Source organism: Drosophila serrata, unplaced genomic scaffold (genome assembly GCF_035046125.1).
Source record: "Drosophila serrata isolate PLE 108 unplaced genomic scaffold, ASM3504612v1 contig_116, whole genome shotgun sequence".
Classification (NCBI taxonomy): domain Eukaryota; kingdom Metazoa; phylum Arthropoda; class Insecta; order Diptera; family Drosophilidae; genus Drosophila; species Drosophila serrata.
The window spans coordinates 629,442-649,275 of NW_028257014.1; the positions used below are offsets into that span (position 1 = coordinate 629,442).

Below are 19,834 nucleotides of genomic sequence, written 5' to 3' on the forward strand. Positions count from 1 at the left end.
GGGTGGTTTGCTCCTTCGCATCCTCTTCGCCCAAGTGTTAACTTTATCTCGCTTTTATCTGGCGAGAGCAGACGCAGCAGGGAGAGATAGAGAGAGAGAAAGAGAGAACGACAGTGGAGAGACGTAGCAGGACCCGGAGCTACCGCCAGGGCCAGGGGCACGTGCTTCTCCTGATAAGGAGGAGCACACGGGATGGCGGAAGAGCTGCCCGGATTTAATTAAAAATTATTAATGCTCTTCGCGCCTTCACTTGGCAAATGGATTGGAATGATGGCGCCTGCTGGGGATCCTGGCGAATATGTTTCCCCAATTAGTTCTTTCATTTACAGTGTTTGCGTTTAAACAAACAATTGTTCTAGGTAATTGCTCTTGAAAATAATAACTGTTTCTTAATACATATGTATAATGCATTCAGCAACAACTAATTTTATAATAATTTCCCGTAATCAAAAAAGTCCCACCAGTGCTTCTATTCAAAGCAAATGAATTACTCACTATTATGAGGTAAATATCTCTGTAAACACTATAATATCCAGAAACCATTCATAAAACTACACCTCAGCCATCCACGAAATTATTGCTTTTCTGGATGGAAATTCAGACATCTTAAAAATAGAAATAAATAAATAAAAGACTCTCTTAACTTCCCCCTTCTATGATCAAAATCCTTTGAAAACTTGTTAAAATCGCATTCGACATGTCCACGATCCCCAGCCGAAATACTGGCTCCTCTTTCAAGAGGAGTGTTGATGCCGACCGACAACAGAGCAACATTGAAACCGACAAAAAGAAGTCGGTGCAAGTCAACCAACTCTTTTCCGATGATGCAAGAACTTCAAAGAAGAAGGACGCCGTCCACTACTACAATGTGGAGACGCTCAACGATGTGGAGTACCGAGCACAGATTAAGGTAAGGACCCCGGGTCCAGAGATTTAATCAATGTCTACGATTGCCTGCTGCCACAGGTGATTGAGGAGGTGGACGGCGAGCAGGTGGACATGACGCCCAAGCCAATAATTAACGACGCAATAGTGGAGCAGTTTATGAAATTCAATCTTAACGTTCTCCACCAAATGACCAACTTCAACACAATGCTTTCCAGGAGCACCATGCGATCTCGCACGCGTTCCAGTACAAAGACAGGAATTGGTGGCAATAAACAGTCCATCGATGACATTATGAACGGGGTGAGCCCTCTAGGATATCTTCATTCCGTTTCCCAACTAAGCCATTATTTCCCAAGATTATGTACGAGACAATCAACTTTGACCCCTACCACTCTGTGGAATTGCCTTGCACCACCCACGAGCCGAAGCCCTACAAAAAGTCCTTCGTAAAGATCACTCTGCGCAAGTCCTCGTTCTTTGAGCTGCACACCCAGTCGCAAACGACGGTGGCCAAGGGGACGCCCGAGGGCGAGGAGACGGAGCGGGACAACCGAACCTATGACTATCTCACGCTCGGCAAGGGAAAGATCCGGCGCCGCTCCGACAACGATGCCCAGACGGACACGATTCTGTTTGTGTCGCGGGCAGTTAACACAATCTTGCTGACCAGTGCCACCGTCAGCTCGTACGTGTCCAACTTCGAGATGTACGACACGCTGAACAACGTTTCAAGAGAGATAGCTGTCATCCAAGTGGGCTCGCTGAAGGATCCGCCGCCACTGGCGCTGACAGACGATGTGGTCGCAGCGGAGGGATTCGAGTACGAAGAAGCCATGGCCGAAAAGGACAAGATCAAGGCCCAGACGGACCGACTGCTTAAGAGCCCAGAGTTCCGCAACGCCATCATGTACGTGGGTCGAACGCTATCGAGCAATACGAATGAGGAGGGTATGCGGCGCTTCCGCAACTTCGACCAAGTCGACCGTACCAATACGGAGGCCGAGTATGTTTACTCGATGAGCCTGCTCTTCCGTCTGGTCCCGGAGCCCAGCAAGGCCGAGCGTAAAGCCGTCAGCGACATAGACTTTTGCCGCAGCAACGGCGATATTCTGGCCGTGGGCTACGGCCTGTACTCCTTTTCCTCACAGTACGTGCCCACCTCGGGCAGCGTATTCCTGTGGAGCATCAAGAACGCGAGCGAACCGGAGCGCGCATACTACTACAATGTTCCGGTGACGGCCATCAGCTTCTCGCCCTTCCTGCCCAGCCTGCTGGCCATCGGGTTGTACGACGGAAGCGTAGAGGTACGTGATGTGAGTAGCCTACAGGATACGCCCGTGGCCGTCTCTCAGCGCGCCACCTCGCCCGGCTGCGCTCCGGTGGTGGCCATTCGCTGGATCAAACAGGTTGATGACAATGAGAACGACGAGGATGCGGACATTGATCCTTTTCTCAGTCTGTCGCAAGACGGTTCGGTGACCCGTTTCCGCATTATTAAGAGCCCTTTCCTGCTGGGCTTCACCCAGATGGTCCTGGAGCGTGTCGAAGGCCATCCCGAGGGTATCTTTGTGCATCCCCACTCACGGATACGCTGCGAGTCGAACCGACATCCACAGGGCCTAAGCATCACCACACATCCACTGCACAAAGACATCTACTATGTGCTCACTGACGAGGGCTGCATCCACAAATGCTCGATCAACTATCAGCACCAGTACCTGGAGGTTCTGCGGTGCCATGACGGCGGCGTCACCGTGATGGAGTTCTCGCCGTGGTCGCCCAAGCTATTCCTCACCTGCGGCAACGACTGGTAGATATCGAGATCTATTAGTAGGAAAGTCTTCCATTAGGTAACCACTCTCCCTTAGGTTTGTACGTGTTTGGATCGATGGCATCACACGGCCACTGCTTGAGTTGCAAGACGAAATGACGCCGGTGCACTGGGCCAAGTGGAGTCCCACACACTCCACTATCATTGTGGCGGTGAACCGAGAGTCTGCCAGCATGTGGGACTTCCGGCGTAACCTGCTGCGCCCGATGTCGAAGCACAAGATGGACTCCTCATTCAACACTGTGGCCCGGTGAGTAGGCTACCGGACTAGGAATATTCCTTTGGTTAATAATCTTTCCGTCTTTCTTTTCAGATTCTCCCACTGCGGTCGCACTCTGGTTATTGGCAACGAGCGAGGGAACACCCTCTTCAATGCCATCAACGACATGCCCTTTCCGCCCCACTTCCAGTATGATGAGTTGGAGAAGGCCATCTATAAGGCCATTGGCAATGACCACGAGCTGCTAATGGAGCTCAAGAGCGTTGGTTTCTTTGGTTATCCCGACAAGAAAGCAGTTTTCTAGATGATTAGACAACGTTTTGTTGTGCGAAAAGCAAAAAGATCATCAATAATAATATGTGTTTCGGGAAAGCTTAAAGAATTATAATGGAAATGTCTGTCTAATTTCACCGGTTTGGTTAATCAAACAAAAGTGAATGAAGTTGTTGCACTAAGCATCAAAAATACAAAAACTGTTTAACGCCAAACAAAAACCAGAATTTAAAACCTTGTCCCTCAAAGCTAGACCTTTGTTTTCACTTCCTTCCTTCAAGCAAACTTGGTTATACATTTCTCAGAAATTAAATCTTAAAAAAGGGGTTCATCGACTCTGCAGAACTCACAGCAGACAGACTGGCGAAATGTGCAAACTTAAGCTATCCCCAGATCGGGGCATAACGGATTGTTTTGTTGGCTCATCAGTTAGGACACGTTCAAAGCGATCGAATAACAGAGCAGACTGGGAGATGGGGAGGTTCCCCCGAGATGACAAGGTAACCCGATGCCTCCAATACCTGTATGTATGCCTGAACGGGACAGAACAGAGAAGGCCGCTTAAATAGTTGTTCAGCTTAGACAAGATCAGCTCAAGCGTGTGTCAACGATGGTGGTCAACGCCGATAGGGGCCCCGAGGGAGGGCCAGGGTCAGTGGTCAGCGGGGTGTTAGGTAACAAATAAACACTTGTGCACACATTAGCAACAGAAAGAGAAGAATAGAGAGAATATTTATTAAATAACCATAAAGAGAGGCTGATCAAAGGTGGCCGTAAGGTCTACATCGTGCTACAGTTCCAGTCCCCTTTACAAGAACGAAGAGCACACAATGGGCCAACCAAATAAATGTCACAATTCGAGGATCGTAAATAAACAGAGACCACCGCCATTCGAGGGCTGTAAATTACACAGCACATTCCTGGCCTTTCCCTACCGACTCTCGCGAGACCACAAAACAATCCCTAACCGTAGGAGTACAAAGCAGAAACTGAGGCACCGCTGGATGTCATCATCAGTGCCGCGATCCTTCAGTCAGGCCAACATTAATTGCTGGGAAACAATCTCCGCCCCGTCGTTGATGTCGCGTTTAATGAACATTTAATTGCAAATCACATGTGCGCCAAGCAATGCCGTCCCCAGGAGGAGGCGGGGGCGGGGAATCCAAAGTGTTATTGCAACAAGGAGACAAGCGAGGCCATTAGCCGGTACAGCTACTCTTAAATCGGGGCACAGTAGCCCAAAAAATCATGCAATTTACTCACCCGGCACAAAGTACTAGGTCCACTGCTCGGTACGTGATCAATATGCACGATCCCTTTGTTTTTGTAGTCCATAAAATGCTTCAGGAGGAAGTAAGTGCCGCCGACCGTCTTCTTTTGGTGCCACCAAGAATCTCCGGGCTCTGCAGTTTTCCGGAGAACCGATCGAGCCCTGTTCGTGAACACCACTATCACCGTGTGGTTTCTGCATCCAACAAAGTACGTATCTAACGTATCGGTCAAATTTTTCCACTCGAAATGTGTTTTAAAACATTAACATTCACAATTTTGCAAGCTTCTCTGCAATTTGGCGGCCATTAACCTCATTAGTGATGTGCAAAGATATCGATAGCATTATTTTATCCTTCGATAAATTTATTCAAAAAGGGAATGGTCACATTCTTTGGCCAAGCTTTCAAACTTGTTCATATTTAAATTTGTTAGTATAGAAAGGATAATAATTAAAGTTCCCAGACCTTCTAAAACCAAGATGCAAATTTAATTAGTGCTAATATATAGTGAACAAACCAAACCTTACTTGATTTTTACATTGTTACTTATTGGCTAGAATCTCAAACTTCATGCCATGTTCGTGCTTTTCTAGTTCACTTATGAGGCTGGTTTTAGAGAAAGCAGCAGCTGGGGCAAGAACGCCGCCATTATTTGGCATTTTGTCGGACTCGCGCAGTATAGTTAAGGCCGTCGAGAGCAGTGCCACACAGGTGGCTCCATATCCGGGATTCATCCCTGAAACTCTAACCATTAGCGACTTTGTTGGAGGCTCCGTATATTGGTCAGAGCTCTCGACCAATCGATCGCCCTTGGGCCAGCCAACGGCCTTAAAAGTCATCCTGAAATATGTGTTCTCCATAGAGATCTCACTAGGTCCGGAACGTGAAGCTAGTCCTCCAGAAAATAGGCCGGGGTACCTCAGTAGCAGCGTACGACCAATTTGAAACTTTGACATCAGTCCAAAGATGCTTGCGAAAAGAATCACAACGCCGGCTGCTATCCAAGAAGGGAATCCGACGTAGGCTTGCATCTGGACGGGCCTTTTTTTATCGTGTTCGTATAGGAAACGCTGTGATCTCATCACCACCGATCGGTCCGAGCCAGGGAATGGCAGGCAGACTTTGTTGATTTCGGTGGAGCGGAAGACCAATGGTCTTGGCTTAAGAACGGGAAAAAATTTGGGCAATCTCATTGGATACAGCTGCTGCCGAATGCCACGTAGCTCGTCCGAGTGGGCCAAGCCATATACAGCGCTCTCCCACGTTCCATAGTTCAAGCCAGCGCTGGCTCCTCCACTGGCGCCTTCCTTAACCCCACTTTCCAAAAAGGTTTCAACGGAGTTGATGGTTCCGTCGAAGTTCTTCTCCGCAAAGATAACGCCCATATCTGCAGGAATGGAATCAAAACCACAGGCGCTCACCACGTACACTCCTTTCTCCTTGGCCCTCAAGTCGTACTTTAATTGCATTGTCTCCATGTACTGCGGCTCGCCGCTCACGTCGACATGGTGGGTGCCAGATTCGATACAGGCACTTACGACATTCTCTCCATGGAAACGATAAGGTCCTGCGGTGTTTACCACCACCTTGGCCCTGCGCGCCATTTCCAGAAGAGAAGCCTGATCGTTGACGTCAGCTATGAAAATGGGCACCTGTGAGAGGTCCTTCTTAGCCTTATCACCCATTTCCTTGAGCACCAATTCCAGTTTTCCGCGGTTCCTGCCGGCTATGCCCCATTTCAGTCCGTTGAGCACGGTGACAGCTTCAAAGACGGTATATTTTCCAGTAAATCCGCTGGCTCCAAAAATAATCACATCCAGTCGATCCGCAGACATTTTACACGAGTTCCTTATCTGATTTTCCTTACCGGATATGGCTGTCTGTGATTAAGGAAATTGCAATTTTTGGTTGTAATAAAACGTTAACGTATTCTAACTTACGGCTAAGTACTTACTTCCTTTTTTGGAATAAAACAAACAAATTGTGCAAATGGGCAAAGTCGAAGCTGCAATTAGAATTTTTACAATTATCGAATATTCGTCAGATGCGCAATCGATGTTCGGTTGTCGATAGCCGGTGGAAAAAGTATCGCATGTCAAATAAAATGATTTGATGGATTTTAGTGAAGTTGTCATTAATAAATCGATATAACTTGTTTTTCTAAATTGAACAAGTTTTAGTCTATTCAGAAAAAAATAAATAACATAGTTTTACCGTTTGCCAACCAATTAAATAAATATTGAAACAAATGCAGTTTATTTACATTTTACTTTTCTGTACAAAAGGATTACTTAACATAATTGTCTTAAACTTTCTAATGTCTAGTAACCAAAATATGACATCTGCATATAAAATGCATTTATATATGCTGAATTTATACCGCTATTATGTACATAGGTTAAGATATAAAACTGATAAATTACTTTTTTCCGCTAATATAGAATGCAAATGTCATCAAACATGTATTTTTGTTATTAAATAAAGATGAAAGGGCGTATATTGCTGCTTGATGTTACATTTACACACTAAACTGCGGCCTGGGCTAGCATAGATTTTTTAACTACTCTGACCAAACACAGTTTCGCGGAAAGTTTTTATCTTTTGCACAAAATATGATTCTAACGCTTCAGCACACTTGTAAAAGGATGATTCCTTTGGGTTGTAGTACCGGCAGTTGTCAAAGATTTTTGTCATATCGCCTATGAATTCGGCTAGTTTTGTGTAGGCGTTTGATTCCAGTTTGTTTTCCATTTTCTTGAGATCTGGGAGAAACAAATTTTTTATATCAACAAGTAAATGTTAATTAGCTTTCAAACTTACCCATTGGCTCCTTAATTACTTTATAGTAGTCCGGTGCTTCTTCCGGATCAACCGGTTCCATAAATGGCCAAGCACTTTTGTGCAGCTATGCAAATGAAGAAACATAGAATTAGTTATATGGCTGTTTTTGAGTTAAGAAATGTATAAAACAAATGGGAAATTTAGTTAAAATTTTAAGTAATATTAAAATTACCTGTATTTGCTTGATTAAAGTTTTCAACTCCTGAATTTCATTCACAGTCAGAGTCTTCATATTAGCAGAGTTTGCATCTGTTTTTCGTTGACACTCAGGGCACACGTACTCATCAATAAACTCGGCTTCACTCTGCAAAATTCCAACGCAACGGCCATGGAACCAGTCCTGGCATTTATCGCAGCATATATAAAACTGCGACTCATCGTAAGGTTGACGGCAGCTGCAATAAAGCTGCTGAGTTTCCCTCGCCTTCTTGCAATCAACGCAAATAAATTCGGACAGTTTTTTGGATGCTTCTTCCGTAATACTGACACAGTCGCCATGAAACCAATTGCTGCATAAATCGCAGCCGACATAAAACCTAAACGCATACAAAAGACAGTTAAGAAACTGGGGTTTGGGCTTAAATACATTCTTTTACATACTTTGTATCATCATACGGAGTACGGCAGATGCAATAAAGCTTCTCCCTTCTTTTTGTCAACTTCTTAGGCCGGCCTACACCATGCCTGTTGTTGTGGGAATTTGGCTCGGATCTGCAATATATCTCCGTTAATATTGAGCAAAACAAGAATAAATTTAAACACATACCGTTTAAAGTCGACATCTGAATCCCTACGACGATCAGAGTAGCTTCGTTCGTTCTCGCTTTGCTCCTCAGGTGATGCAATACTCATTGGACGTCCATGACGCTGGACTTTAGTTTGTACCTCTTCTCGTATTTCGTTTTGTAAATTACGTTCTAATAAAGAGCGCTTTCGTAAGATACTTTTCTTGAGCAGTTCCTTGTGCCGTTCTAGTTTTGATTGTTTTTCCTCTTCGAGTTCTTCAACATCTTCATTCGGCCTACGGCTTTTTTTGAGGACACGATTGAATTGGCTGCAAGTAGTCATGGCATTTGGGCGCCTTAAAGGTGTCCGAGCTTTCCATTCAACGTTGTCATTGTTTTGCTGGCGCGACAAAATGTTCCGGCGACTTGGTGTACGTACTTCATCGTTTGCACTTTCCCAATTGTCCGAACTGTTTGCGTTTTGTTGTTCTTGTTGTTTCTGCATATTAACCAATTTTTCCTCAAGTTCTGGACTTAAATTACCCTGCCTAAGGGCATTTGAAATTGCTTAAAAAACAATACAATTATTAGCCATATATCAGTATTTCGTTTTAATCATACTTACACTGCTGTATATATCCGCTTGTGACAACAAAACTTTCGCTCTGTTTATCCTCCACGCCTGTTGTAGGTGACTCAGTATCGGTATGGTTTGACGGTTCGCTTTGCTCTAGGCCCTCTAATAGGGAAGAAGCACCGACAGAGGGCTTGTTAATTGTAATATTAGTGTTTTCGGTTTGTGCACATTTACTATGCTCCTGCTCATTGCCATTGTTTATGGAATTTATTCTAATAGTTGGACTGGCTTCATAAGTAGTGGTTTGCGCAGTGGCGTCGTTGTCGATGTTGGTCTGCAATGAACATCGTTTAAGGTCTTCACTTTCATATTTTAGGCGATGCTGTTCGTTATTGTCTTGATCTTGAACTAGAACTAGATTTTCAATTTTTAATTTTCTTTGTTTGCTGAATGAGCTTACGACTAATTTTGTTGCAGCACGGATCATTTAACAAAATGCTACCATTGGTTACTTCATTTTGGAATGGGGGCATAACTTGATTCGGAGGACTGCAGATAACGATAATTTCATCATCGTCGTCTTCCTCTTCGTCTTCTTCCTGCATGTCATACGACATATAATTTGCATCCGCCACATGGGCATTTGAAATGATATCAGTAATCTAATGGTTTCCATAAAATTTGAGATATATTCTTTGTAATCAATCATCGGAAAGGGTTCAATGCATAAGTGTAAACGAACGTAAGCGAAGGTGTTGCAAATTGCTTTTGACAGAACCACCTACCTGACTTTAATCAGAGATCAGTTGTAGTATTTGCTCCAGGCAACCTTTTAATGTGTTATTAGAGTTGAGTTATTGTTGTTGGGTAGTAGTAGTTGTAGGTGGCGAAGAGATTAACACGTAGTTAGGAGTTGTAGTTGTTGACACGCGACATTTAGGCATGGTAAGGCGTTTTTAAGCAGTGAAAGCATGAATTTTATTTTAACGTATTGACAATTTGTATTACAGAGATATGATAGAAATTTAACTGGATTTAAAAATAAAAGGTAAATCGTGGCAAATAGGTAAAAAGGCTATGTAAATGATGGTGGGGGAATGTCGGTGAGTTATGAGAGGTGTATATTTTTGGGGTGTTATAGCAAATTTGATTTTGGATAAGTGTACATTTTTATTTCGATTTAGATGAGATGATTATAAAAATGGTTAAGCCTTTGTGTTTATTTCGAAGGATTTCATAAAAACTAATTCAATCGCGACGTTAGCACATGCGTTTGTGGAAAGTTCTTAGGTCTTCTTCTTTTAATTTGCCATTTTTTATTTAGTCTTTTAAGTTTTAGAGAACGAGAGGTGCCTTCGATTGGTAGAACTTCAAATATGTCAGCCAACTAAAACTCTGCGTGTGGTTAATCTCTGCAATAATTTAATATTTCAATTCATATTGGAATTGGAACGGTAAATAGATTTGGACATTGAGGTAATGCCCCATTTTTGTATTAATCGTTTGGTTTGCACTCAAATTCAACTGATTTCTGATTAAAATTCGTGGCCTATTCAGTTTTATGCTTGCTATGCTTGCACTGATTAACAAGTTTTGTTCGTTTGAAGAGTTTCCTTCATACCTATAAAAGAAGCATGCGCTTTTTGTCAACACAAAGGCCAATTTGCAAATAATCATCCAACTAATTCAGAAACAAAAATTCACTAAGACTCTCACATATGTCTGCTTAGAGGTCAAGGAAGTAGGAACATCAATCAAGATGTTTAATTTGCTAGAATGTGTATATTTCTCCAGAACAAGCAACACACACCACGTCTTTAAATTTGTAAAATCAAGTAGATCTCACTGTGTGTGTATTTGTGTAAATTCCTGGAATTATTTAAAGCAAGTTAGAAAGGAATTAAGCCAGTTGTTATATACAACTTGTGATCGGTATTAAAAATATGCATAATTGAGCGAAGCGAATTTTATACGCTGTCCTACTTAAGACGATCGTCAATCTAACGCCTCCAAATGTTTGCTTTGGATCGATTTCTTTCTTGCTTTTAATTCCAGTACTGCTGTGTGGGAGTAATATTTTAAAGTGGAATAATAGCATTTACAGGGGATGGATAGAAGGTTCTTCAGAAAATGTAAGCCATCGTATACATTTCTAAATAACGTCATTCAATAACGGATAACTTATCTAGCAAAGGAATGTGTTCATTTGTATATTTTTTTAAGTAAAGAAATAGAGCTGGTCCCCAATATTTCGGTTTGCATAATAGGTTTTATTGCAAAAAGCGCTTTACATTTTACAAGTATTTTAGGTATTACTTAGAAACCAAATGTCTCCAGGCAAGAAAATTTATTCGCAGCAACGTTGTCTAATACTTTTGCCTTGGCTTATAACATTAGGTGAAATTCTAGATTATTGTTCAGTTAATTTTCTTAATGTGCTTGTACTCACTATCTAATAGTTACTTACAATTAAAAAGATATTCACATTTTTAGTCTAAATACAATCGTGTAGTTTTAATAAAATAAATATGTCGTTTGTGTAAGTTAATGGAAATAATATATTCCTAGGCATTGAGCTAACTGCACGGGGAATCAGCTGTTGAATAATTATTGCAATACTAAGCCGTGTGTATTTTTAAATGAAAGTCTTTGTTGCTGTACTTGGGAAAATACAAAAGCATATCTAGTTCTTATAGAGATAATCGCCTAGGAATGTATGTATACATATTGGGAAACGAAACGTATTAAAGTATATTAAATGAGAAGTTATATATTAAAAAACAAACAAACAAATATGAACCGAACAAAACGTATAAAAAGTGCAAGTAAGCAGCAACATGCCTCTCGGGTTTCATGAATAACTAAAGATAACTTAAACATAAATATAGAACAAATAAATTGCGATTTAGGTCGAGAATCAGGAAATGCAGCCCTACAAGTCTCGTTATATTCCTTACTGCTTTGCTCTGCATTAAATTTACAATTAGAAGCTACTCACTTGTTGATGGGTAGCCGACTGGTGTACTGGGGTGAGAGGAGGCGGTTGCGATTGAACTGCCGTTTCCGGCTGTACGGCCAGGTAAATTTTGGTTGGCCCCAAAACTCCGAGCTTTCCGTTTGACTCTTGGGCTAAAATAGAGTAGAGAACATATTACATTATTATTTGTATAAGAATATAAATAAATCATTTACTTACCTTTCATTAGCTGCTGCTTCACCTGTGTCTGCACTAATTGCAATTGTTGTGCTGTGAAGTCGTTGCCTACCAGGCCTTGCAAGACAATGCGTGGACCGTGCTCGGTTTGCAAAACTTGAGCGGTAACACACTTTATAACTGTCCCAGGAGGCTGGTTTTGAAGGAGACTTTCTTCGACACTCATAGGCTGCTGTTGGGTTTGTCCCTGCACTGGTTGAGATACAATAGGCTGCTGTGAAGGCAATGAGCTTACGGATCCCTCATAACTCGTGGTTGACTGCTGCTGGATTTGCTGTTGCTGGACAACCACTTGCTGTGGGCTCTGTGACGGGACGGCCTGTTGCTGTTTGACTGGTGAGCTCTGCGGACTTGCCTGTGCTGCTGTTGATGAATTATTGGTTACGATGTGAGCGTTTCCATCGCCTTGGTGCTTGACATGTGCCACGATTTGCGCCTGATTATTTCCCAATGGTTTCACTATAACTTGTTGGCCATTCACCGTGGCAACCTGCAGTTTTCCCTGTGCCAACTGTTGAGCTAGGGTCGAGTTTGGAACAAGAACTTGTTGTATTCCAGATTCATTCGCCTCGGCACTGTTGATCTGAGCCTTCTCCTCAGCCGGCTGCTGTGATTGTTGTTGTACTACAAGCTGTTTAACCAACTTCGGTTGAGTACTCGGTGAGGATTGAAGAACTTGGTTGGTTTGAACAACAAATTGTTGCTGTGGCTGAACGATATGTTGTTGCTGCTGCTGCTGCTGCTGTTGTTGTTGCTGCTGTTGAGTTTGAATCTGCTGCTGCACCATCTGCAGGGCTTGACTCTGCGGGACATTTCGTTGAGTAACTATAGTTTGACCAGGGCTCAATATAATGCGTTGTCCACCCACTACAATCTGCTGTTGCACATTGCTCGTGTTTACAATTTGCTGAATAACCTTTTGTGTGGGTTGACTTCCGACCTGATTAAGGGCAATTTGCTGCGATTGCTGCTGGGGTGCCTGCTGAATTTGTTGTGAAAGGACTTGAGATTGCACAAGTTGCTGCTGTTGCACTGGCGAGGATCCTTGTGGTTGCGCAGACGATGTGGATATAATAACCTTTTGTCCTTGAGCATTCTGACCAACCACAAATTTAGATCCAGATTGGACGAAGACTTGTTGCACGTTTTGGCCAGATGCAGACGTGTTAACCACCTTTGACACTGTTTTTTGTAAGGACGGCGATGATGTAGATGAGGCAGAAGCCGCTGCTTGTTGCTGCTGCTGGGCTAGCAATAGTTTATTTTTTATTTGAGCAAGCGGTAAAGCGACTCGTTGTGATGAAGCCATTGATTGGGTTCCAGCCGTTTTCGTGACATGCTTAACTGCGATTTGTTTGATTAGAGGAGTTCCAGGCGTCGTGGCAGTAGCTGTAGATGTCACTGCTGGCGATGAAGGAGTCGACACAGCCTTAATGGGCATTTTGATCTTGTTTCCTACAATAAGATATTATTATTATTATTATCAAATTGTTATTTAAGAACCTATAGGGTTCAAACTAAACTTACATTAAAACAAAATAAACATTACAAATAAATGAACTTACCTTGTGCCGATGCACTTGATGATGTACTTGTGGTAGTTAGTACATGCAGTTTACCATCTGGCATTTGAACAAGTTGCTGTCCAGGGTTAAGTCCCCGAACACTTACTTTACCATCTGGTCCTCTTATGATCTGTACCTTGTGTGGAGTGGGGGTAGATGGTGTAGATTGTGTGCTAGACGTGCTAGCTGCAGCAGAGGAACCAGATGCTGCCGATGTATTTCCAGCTGGTGTGCGAGCAACCTGTGTCACCGCCTGCTGAATAATTCGTGTTGTGCCATCGGGATTCTTCACAATGACGCGCCTGCTGCCAATAACCTGTCCTTTGACTGTAAAGATAAGATGATATAAGCTTAGGCCGATTTTTCATTGATAAAAACTGATTTGCTACCTGGGGTTATGGAACGAGTGGTCTCGGTAGTGCCGACAAGTTTTCGCTGCTGGTGAACAGCGCGTTGCAACTTCAATTGTTGTTCCATTTTTTCTTTAACATCTTCGCTCGACTTCGGGGCCAATTGGACTCGGCCAGATCCACTTGGAGTTTCATTGTTTGAAGTGCTTGAACCATTATTGCCACTTGCTTCTATTTGACGGGATGCCACGGACCGCGTCACTGTTGATAGTCGTGCCTTTTCCTGTTTTTCGCCAATAAATTTGATTTCCCATAGTTCTAGTTTATCTTCCTCAACCCATTCCTCGCTAATCTGTGGCTCGGTTGGCTGAGGGGACTCAGCGCGTTTTCGTTTTCGAAGTCCGGACCTTATGGAAGTTACTTCTGCAGGTTGGGTGAGATAAAAAAGGAAAATATACATTAATTTCATATTAGTGCCTTAATAATTATGTATTGGTATTTCCAATACAGAGTAAAATCAACTTTTAATTAAAGTAAAATGTGCACTAGTGGAAATGATATTACTAAATTAAATTGTACTTGGTACACTTACCTCTTATAGTCTTTGGCATTTCAAGCGGGATGACAACTTTTCGCCGTAAATAACTCGTTTTTTCACCGTACCGGCCAGCATGTCGAAGTTTTAGCAATTCCAAGGTGACGATCTCAGTTTCCGTCGTTACCTGATGCTTGCCATCTGCGGACGGTGGCTTCGCTATCATGTCGTCCCAGCGAAGACAAGACCACAGTATTCGCAGCTGCAGAGCTAGGCTGGACAAAGTTGTGGCGTTGGACGTGCGATAAGACCAGCATGTTCGAAATAGGGGACGGGAGCATTGGTATTGCCAAATAGTGTTGTTTTTAGCAGCATGATGGAAACCACTAGCGGTGGATTTTCCGCCTAGTCGTGCCAACTTAAGAAGCTCGAAACGAGGTAACACCAAGAGGCTACGCTTCTTTTTATGAGTAAGGAAAGTAGAAATGAGGGGGTACCTCGAATACGCCGGCTTCTTAGAAATTGTTGCTTTGTCCTCGATCTTAACAGCTAGCTCATACAATTTGGCTGTGTCATTGAGGAGGTAAATCCGACCCCGAGGAGAATTTGCTGAATATATGCGTTCCGTTCCATTCTCATAATACTCCTTTTCATACTTCTTTACACTCTCACGCTTAACTGGACGAGGAGTTATGGGAAACCTTCGATTCTGCTTGTTGAGCGGTATATCCTTATCCAAAGTTTGATCCAAAACATCTTTTGTACCAATATACGACTTTTTAGATTTCTGGTTGCGTTTTCGCCGCCATCCGGGAGTCATGTCAACATCTTCAGCATTACCACCAGCACATGCTGACGTTAATCCAGCTACTATGGAATCTTCAGTGCTCTCGATTTCAACATTACTGCAAACATCCATGCTCTCGATGTAGTCCATTTTGTCAGAATCTTGAGTGTTTGAGTCTGGATTATCTTCGTCCTTAATTTTTGTGTTGGCAGAATCGGGTTCCGTAATCAAGAAGTCGGCTAAATAGTCATCTGTAAAATGCACAGCATGTGCTCTCGCCTGCTCCCAATCGTGGAGTAAATCCAGCGGCGCTTCGGATTCTGGAGATTTTCCATCTTCCGATTCATCTGAAGCAAGCTGGGTTGAATCCCTTTTGCCCTCTGTAAGCTTCTGCTCGAGAATAGACGGTTTCTTAACAGCTCCCAATATGGCCGCGACTGTCTCCTTCGAGCCATTCCCCGCAGTGTGAGCCTTTCGCAGCAATAGTAGGAGTTCCTTCTTAGCCCGCGCTTTCTGGAGGCACAACGGCGAGTAGCACGTATTTTGTGTTATTTGAGATACGGCGTTCGAATTTGTGTTACATTCCTTTGTGTAGCAACGGAAAGTCTTTGCGAAACGATTCAGTTGACTAAACTGTAGGCGCACCGTCTGAATTTGTTTAGCAAGTGAGTTCACAAGCTCAAGGTTTACGTTGGCAGGACCACCCTTGGCGGCGACTTCAGTTAGGCGAAGTAGTCGTTTCTCCAGATACGTTTGCTTGCTATTGGCTGCATTTGGGGTATACGAAGTTAGCAGTGGCTTCTGATCGATCTCCACTTTGCCAGCAATTTGCTCCTCGGCCTCGGCCAATTTTATACGGCGCTCCAATAGATCGTCTAACCGACATTTTCGAGCCACTTTAGGGTAGTAAATTCGGCCTGGAGCACTGAGGGCTTTACTGACATCTATAGAGCCCTTAACCTTGTCCATAATATCCTCAATTACTTTTACATTTGTATATTGCTCTGGTAAATAATGGCACACCTGACCATCTACATTGCTTGACTCACATTGCTGCATAAAACGCTGCGTTCGTGGGTCGACCAATATAATTTCATTGACGGCCTTTTCTTCGCCCATGGTGTAATGCACGTACACTCTGTTATGCAGCATCGGTTGAGCTCGTCTGGCACGAACTCCGCAGCGTCGGCTGCTCGAAAGCCAGAGCCAGCCCCACTGTCCATGCACACGATATTCTTCACCTTTTTGTTTCCAGACCTGGTGCTTGAGACCGAGGGAATATTTGATGTAGTTGAAAGCCAAACGGTTTCGCTCTTCCTCGTCATCCCGCTCCCGTTTCTCTCGCTTCTCCAACTTCTTGCGCTCTTCCCGTTCGGCACTGGTTATACGCTGTAGAGTTGTGTGGCCCAGTTGCTCGTGCCAAACATTGGCGAAAACAACGCTCTTTAGGGATGATTGAAACAGCAACAATACAGCCGCAAAATCCGTTGCGCGCCGGGCGTTCAGAACAGCATTATTCCAAACTTTCTTATTAACCACCCAGTTGGGATTTAGGAAAGGGGCCGCTATATTCGATTCAAAGTTGATCAGAGTTTGCCTGAGTGTTGTAATCATATTCTCCGTTGATCCCATAGTAATGCCAATCCATTTGAAGTCGGAGGCAGTCGTTAGCGAAAACTTGTGAGACAGATGACGGCGCTTGTCCCGTTCCTCGTTCCGCTGCGGCTTGTTTAATGCAATGGGATTTGTGGAATACTGATTGATGTAATTTTTGAATCCTTGCTCCATTCCAAGCTTAAAATAAAGCGTGCCGTTGCTCAACTGATTTGACTTCTGTCGCGTGACCATTTTGCTTTCCTCCTGTTTCTTTGTACCCTCTGCAGATTGGCTTTCAGATTTGGTATCACCCTCCTCAGCTACCGCGTCCACTGCCTCTTTTTCAATTTGTTCAATTGTAGCCTCTTGTTCAATCTCAATCAGACTTCGCTTGGTGTGCTTGTGCTCATTAGTTAGCGTCTCAGTCAGTTTCATTTGGCGCTCAATTTCATCCCTGCGCTCCATCAGCTGGGCATGCAGACGAGTTTCCAGTTCTTCGGGATCCAATCGTTTGAGCAACAATTTTAACTTACTGGTCGTACTGTAGTACCAACAGCTGCAGTCCGTTTGGTCTTCGATGAAAATACGGCGTGCAACAAACCAATATCTGCGCCCATGACGATCAACACCCAGACTGTCATGACGGATCAGGACTCCCTGTTTTTCCTGGGGAAGCACGCAGTCGATTACACCACTGACTTTATGTGATCGACAAAGTCCGCACTGCCAGTCCTCAGTTGGCACGTCATTCATTGGTGGGTCAACACATTCCAAGTGATAGACGGCCGGGCAGGTTTCACAGCATAATAAATCTCCGAGTCGATGGCATACGCGGCAGTGATCATCGTAATGAATCGGCCCCTCCTGGAGCATTACGTCGCGTACGGAATTGGCAGTTAAAAATTGGTCTGCCAAAAACTGGAGCACTTCGAGTCGGTTGTCAATGGCCGTGTAAGGGTATTCTGTTCTACTCAAAATGTGATACACATTCCGATCAAATGTCTTGTCACTTTCTACGTAGCTGCGCAGGACCTCCGGCCACGTTATAGTGTCTATCAGATACAGACTAATGTTAACAGTATCCTTTTGATCCAGCGGACCGAAATGTGTGCCCTGCGCGTCCTCTTCTCGTAGGATCGCCTTCAGCAGCATTATGTGAATGTCCGTCAATAGAGCACTCTGCTCGTCACACGCAAGCGCTGCAGCAAAGTCTTCAAATCGGAATGGCGACAAGCGCACCAAATGGCGAAAACGCCGAAGTACTTCATAGATACTGAGGGCGCGTAAAACGTGGGCATTAGCTATGGACAAATCCTCCGAAGACTCCGGTAGTTCTAGCGCTGCATACTGCCGCCCTTCTTGCAGCCATACGGGTTCCGGACTGGGCGGACGCGGGGGCCGTCCAGATCCGTTTTGGTTAAAACTGCAGACGGAGAATTCGGATTCGCTTTCGTTTGCTGCGTCCAGGCTTTCGTCATCGCTGGGGGTGAGTAGCATATCATCCTCATTTTCTGACTTATCTTCTTCGGAATCTCCAAAATCCGACCCGTAGTGATATTCTGACTCGTACCCTATAAACAAAAAGGCGTAGACAGTTATTAAAATATGTTTATTTCAACATTTACCTCTCAAACGATTGCATGAAATATAGCCTGCCATTTTGTGACACCTATTTTTTTCGTATTTCGACATCAGGCTTATACGTATGACAGCACTATTTGTCGTGCTATCAGAACCCCCATTCAAGACACCTTCTGTGACCCTTGTTTCAAACACGAAAAGAAGCTCTCTGCAGAGCCAAATTATGTATATAAATACGTGTAATTTTTAATAATAATAACTTGCTGTCATAAGGACTACCAATGTGGCAACCACGAAAAGGATATTGGTCCCCACAAAAGCTAATACGCTCAAAGCCATTTGTTAAGCTATCTCAAGACCAGCCGAAACCAATTTTTCCCAAATTTTCTGATATTTTTGATAGCACTAAACTGCTACAGGAGACGGTATATTAAAACCTTGTCTCTGAATGCACTCTTAAATGATAAGTAAAAACAACAATAAGTAACAACAATTACCTTTCCTGCCGGCGTAACTGCTTGTATTGGGTTGCACAGTTGACTTGCGTCCGCGTCCCCTCTTTGCAGCGCTACCTCGACTGCTGCGGTTGTGATTGTTGTGGCTGCTCCGGCTGCCCTCGTCGCTCTGCGGGGAAATGCCCCTGGAGGCTGACGGAGTGCTGGGCTGCGACTTACCCTCACTAAGATATTTTGGCTTCTTCAGCAGTTGGTAACTGAATCGTCCTGATGCCCGCTCGTTCGGCGTCTTTGGCGGCCGACCACGTTTACGGCTACCCCGGCCGCTCATTTCGATTTTGTTTCCGCTGTTTAGGCTGGTAATTCTGATTTGGCTTCCTGTTTCTTACGCGTGTGTGCGGCTGAATTCAGAGACGGTTCCGTTTTATCACTTCGGAGCTGCACATTTGATCTGGAACAAGAATTAAACAGTTTAGTTCAAATTGCTTCTGCTTGCGGACCGCTTCTCACTGCCACCAGCCATTTACGGACACACTCAAACACACATTTACTCGGTGGCACATACAGGGAAAAAATCGATCAGATTCACAATGGCTAATTGCTCGCTATTCATTTTTTCGGGGACTTCACTTCACATAAACTACTAGATATTTGGTATAGCAAAAAACCCGCCAAAACAAGCACCGTTCTATTAAGGAACTATCCGATTTAATATATTAAAAGAAGTCTGATTTTGTACAGTACAGAATGCCTGTATGTATGTGTGCGAGGAAATGAAGCCAACGCACATTGTCCGCCATTTAAAGAACTGTGAAAATTTTTCCGTACGCGAAAACAGTCAGTTTTCTTTCAAAAACAACACAAGTTATCACTACACGCATTATTACCCTGCATATTGAGAAACAATTGACGAGTTTTTAACACACCAATATTAAGTATTTTTAACTATCTTCTAGAGCGAGCAGCCTTTTACCTAACATTTTAGATCAGAGATGGAAGTATCATGGACGGATCATCGATACATCGATGTTTTAAAAATCTTTAAACACTGCTATTCTTTTTGTTTAAGTATTGCTCTCTCTTTTCTATAATTTGTAGAAATATATACATAATATATATAACCGA

At 43.6% G+C, this 19,834-nt stretch overlaps 4 protein-coding genes and 1 long non-coding RNA gene across 16 annotated transcripts in view; 1 reads left to right on the forward strand and 4 right to left on the reverse strand.

The window, feature by feature from the left end:
• p130CAS (Serine_rich_CAS and FAT-like_CAS_C domain-containing protein p130CAS) overlaps positions 1-4,951 on the reverse strand; it is a 38,584-nt gene extending 33,633 nt beyond the window's left edge. Inside the window, exon 1 of the mRNA XM_020945913.2 lies at positions 4,476-4,951. Within this exon, the coding sequence (XP_020801572.2) occupies positions 4,476-4,547 (72 nt within the window). The 5' untranslated portion in view covers positions 4,548-4,951. The remainder of the gene's footprint in view (positions 1-4,475) is intronic.
• Dic61B (Dynein intermediate chain at 61B) lies at positions 547-3,433 on the forward strand. Its single transcript, XM_020945915.2, has 5 exons — positions 547-910; positions 967-1,188; positions 1,245-2,698; positions 2,757-2,969; positions 3,033-3,433. The coding sequence occupies exons 1-5, from the start codon at positions 698-700 to the stop codon at positions 3,241-3,243; spliced, it is 2,313 nt and encodes a 770-aa protein (XP_020801574.1). The 5' UTR covers positions 547-697; the 3' UTR covers positions 3,244-3,433.
• On the reverse strand, positions 4,827-6,318 carry LOC110178713 (saccharopine dehydrogenase-like oxidoreductase). Its single transcript, XM_020945916.2, has one exon. The coding sequence runs from the start codon at positions 6,316-6,318 to the stop codon at positions 5,026-5,028; it is 1,293 nt and encodes a 430-aa protein (XP_020801575.2). The 3' UTR covers positions 4,827-5,025.
• Positions 6,319-6,720: 402 nt separating this feature from the next.
• Positions 6,721-19,716, reverse strand: E(bx) (nucleosome-remodeling factor subunit NURF301 E(bx)). 12 transcript variants are annotated; one of them, XR_015270125.1, is made up of 15 exons: positions 19,597-19,716; positions 18,752-19,160; positions 14,348-18,244; positions 13,795-14,178; positions 13,406-13,732; positions 11,823-13,295; positions 11,625-11,755; positions 10,343-10,495; positions 9,412-9,455; positions 8,675-8,960; positions 8,091-8,616; positions 7,925-8,035; positions 7,497-7,860; positions 7,304-7,388; positions 6,721-7,245 (listed from the first exon to the last, which is right to left on the reverse strand). XR_015270125.1 is itself a non-coding variant. In XM_020946057.2 (14 exons), the coding sequence occupies exons 2-14, from the start codon at positions 19,038-19,040 to the stop codon at positions 7,040-7,042; spliced, it is 8,355 nt and encodes a 2,784-aa protein (XP_020801716.2). In that variant the 5' UTR covers positions 19,041-19,160; positions 19,597-19,716; the 3' UTR covers positions 6,721-7,039. The 12 variants fall into 12 exon arrangements, 8 of the variants coding, with proteins under 8 accessions (XP_020801716.2, XP_086681986.1, XP_086681987.1 ...); XR_015270124.1 differs by lacking the exon at positions 10,343-10,495; XM_020946057.2 differs by lacking the exons at positions 9,412-9,455; positions 10,343-10,495 and adding an exon at positions 9,087-9,288 and having other exon boundaries at positions 8,675-9,034.
• On the reverse strand, positions 9,580-10,119 carry LOC147644682 (uncharacterized). The gene is made up of 2 exons (XR_015270137.1): positions 9,980-10,119; positions 9,580-9,655 (listed from the first exon to the last, which is right to left on the reverse strand). It is a non-coding gene; the product is annotated as an uncharacterized LOC147644682 (long non-coding RNA).
• Positions 19,717-19,834: the final 118 nt, after the last annotated feature.

Excerpts from the sequence above, each read along its gene's own strand:
- LOC110178713 (XM_020945916.2), bottom strand. The coding sequence starts at position 6,318 with ATGTCTGCGGATCGACTGGATGTGATTATTTTTGGAGCCAGCGGATTT.
- Dic61B (XM_020945915.2), top strand. The coding sequence starts at position 698 with ATGTCCACGATCCCCAGCCGAAATACTGGCTCCTCTTTCAAGAGGAGT. Across the intron at positions 911-966 it reads AGTACCGAGCACAGATTAAG|GTGATTGAGGAGGTGGACGG; the intron begins GTAAGGACCCCG and ends CTGCTGCCACAG. Across the intron at positions 1,189-1,244 it reads TCGATGACATTATGAACGGG|ATTATGTACGAGACAATCAA; the intron begins GTGAGCCCTCTA and ends TTATTTCCCAAG.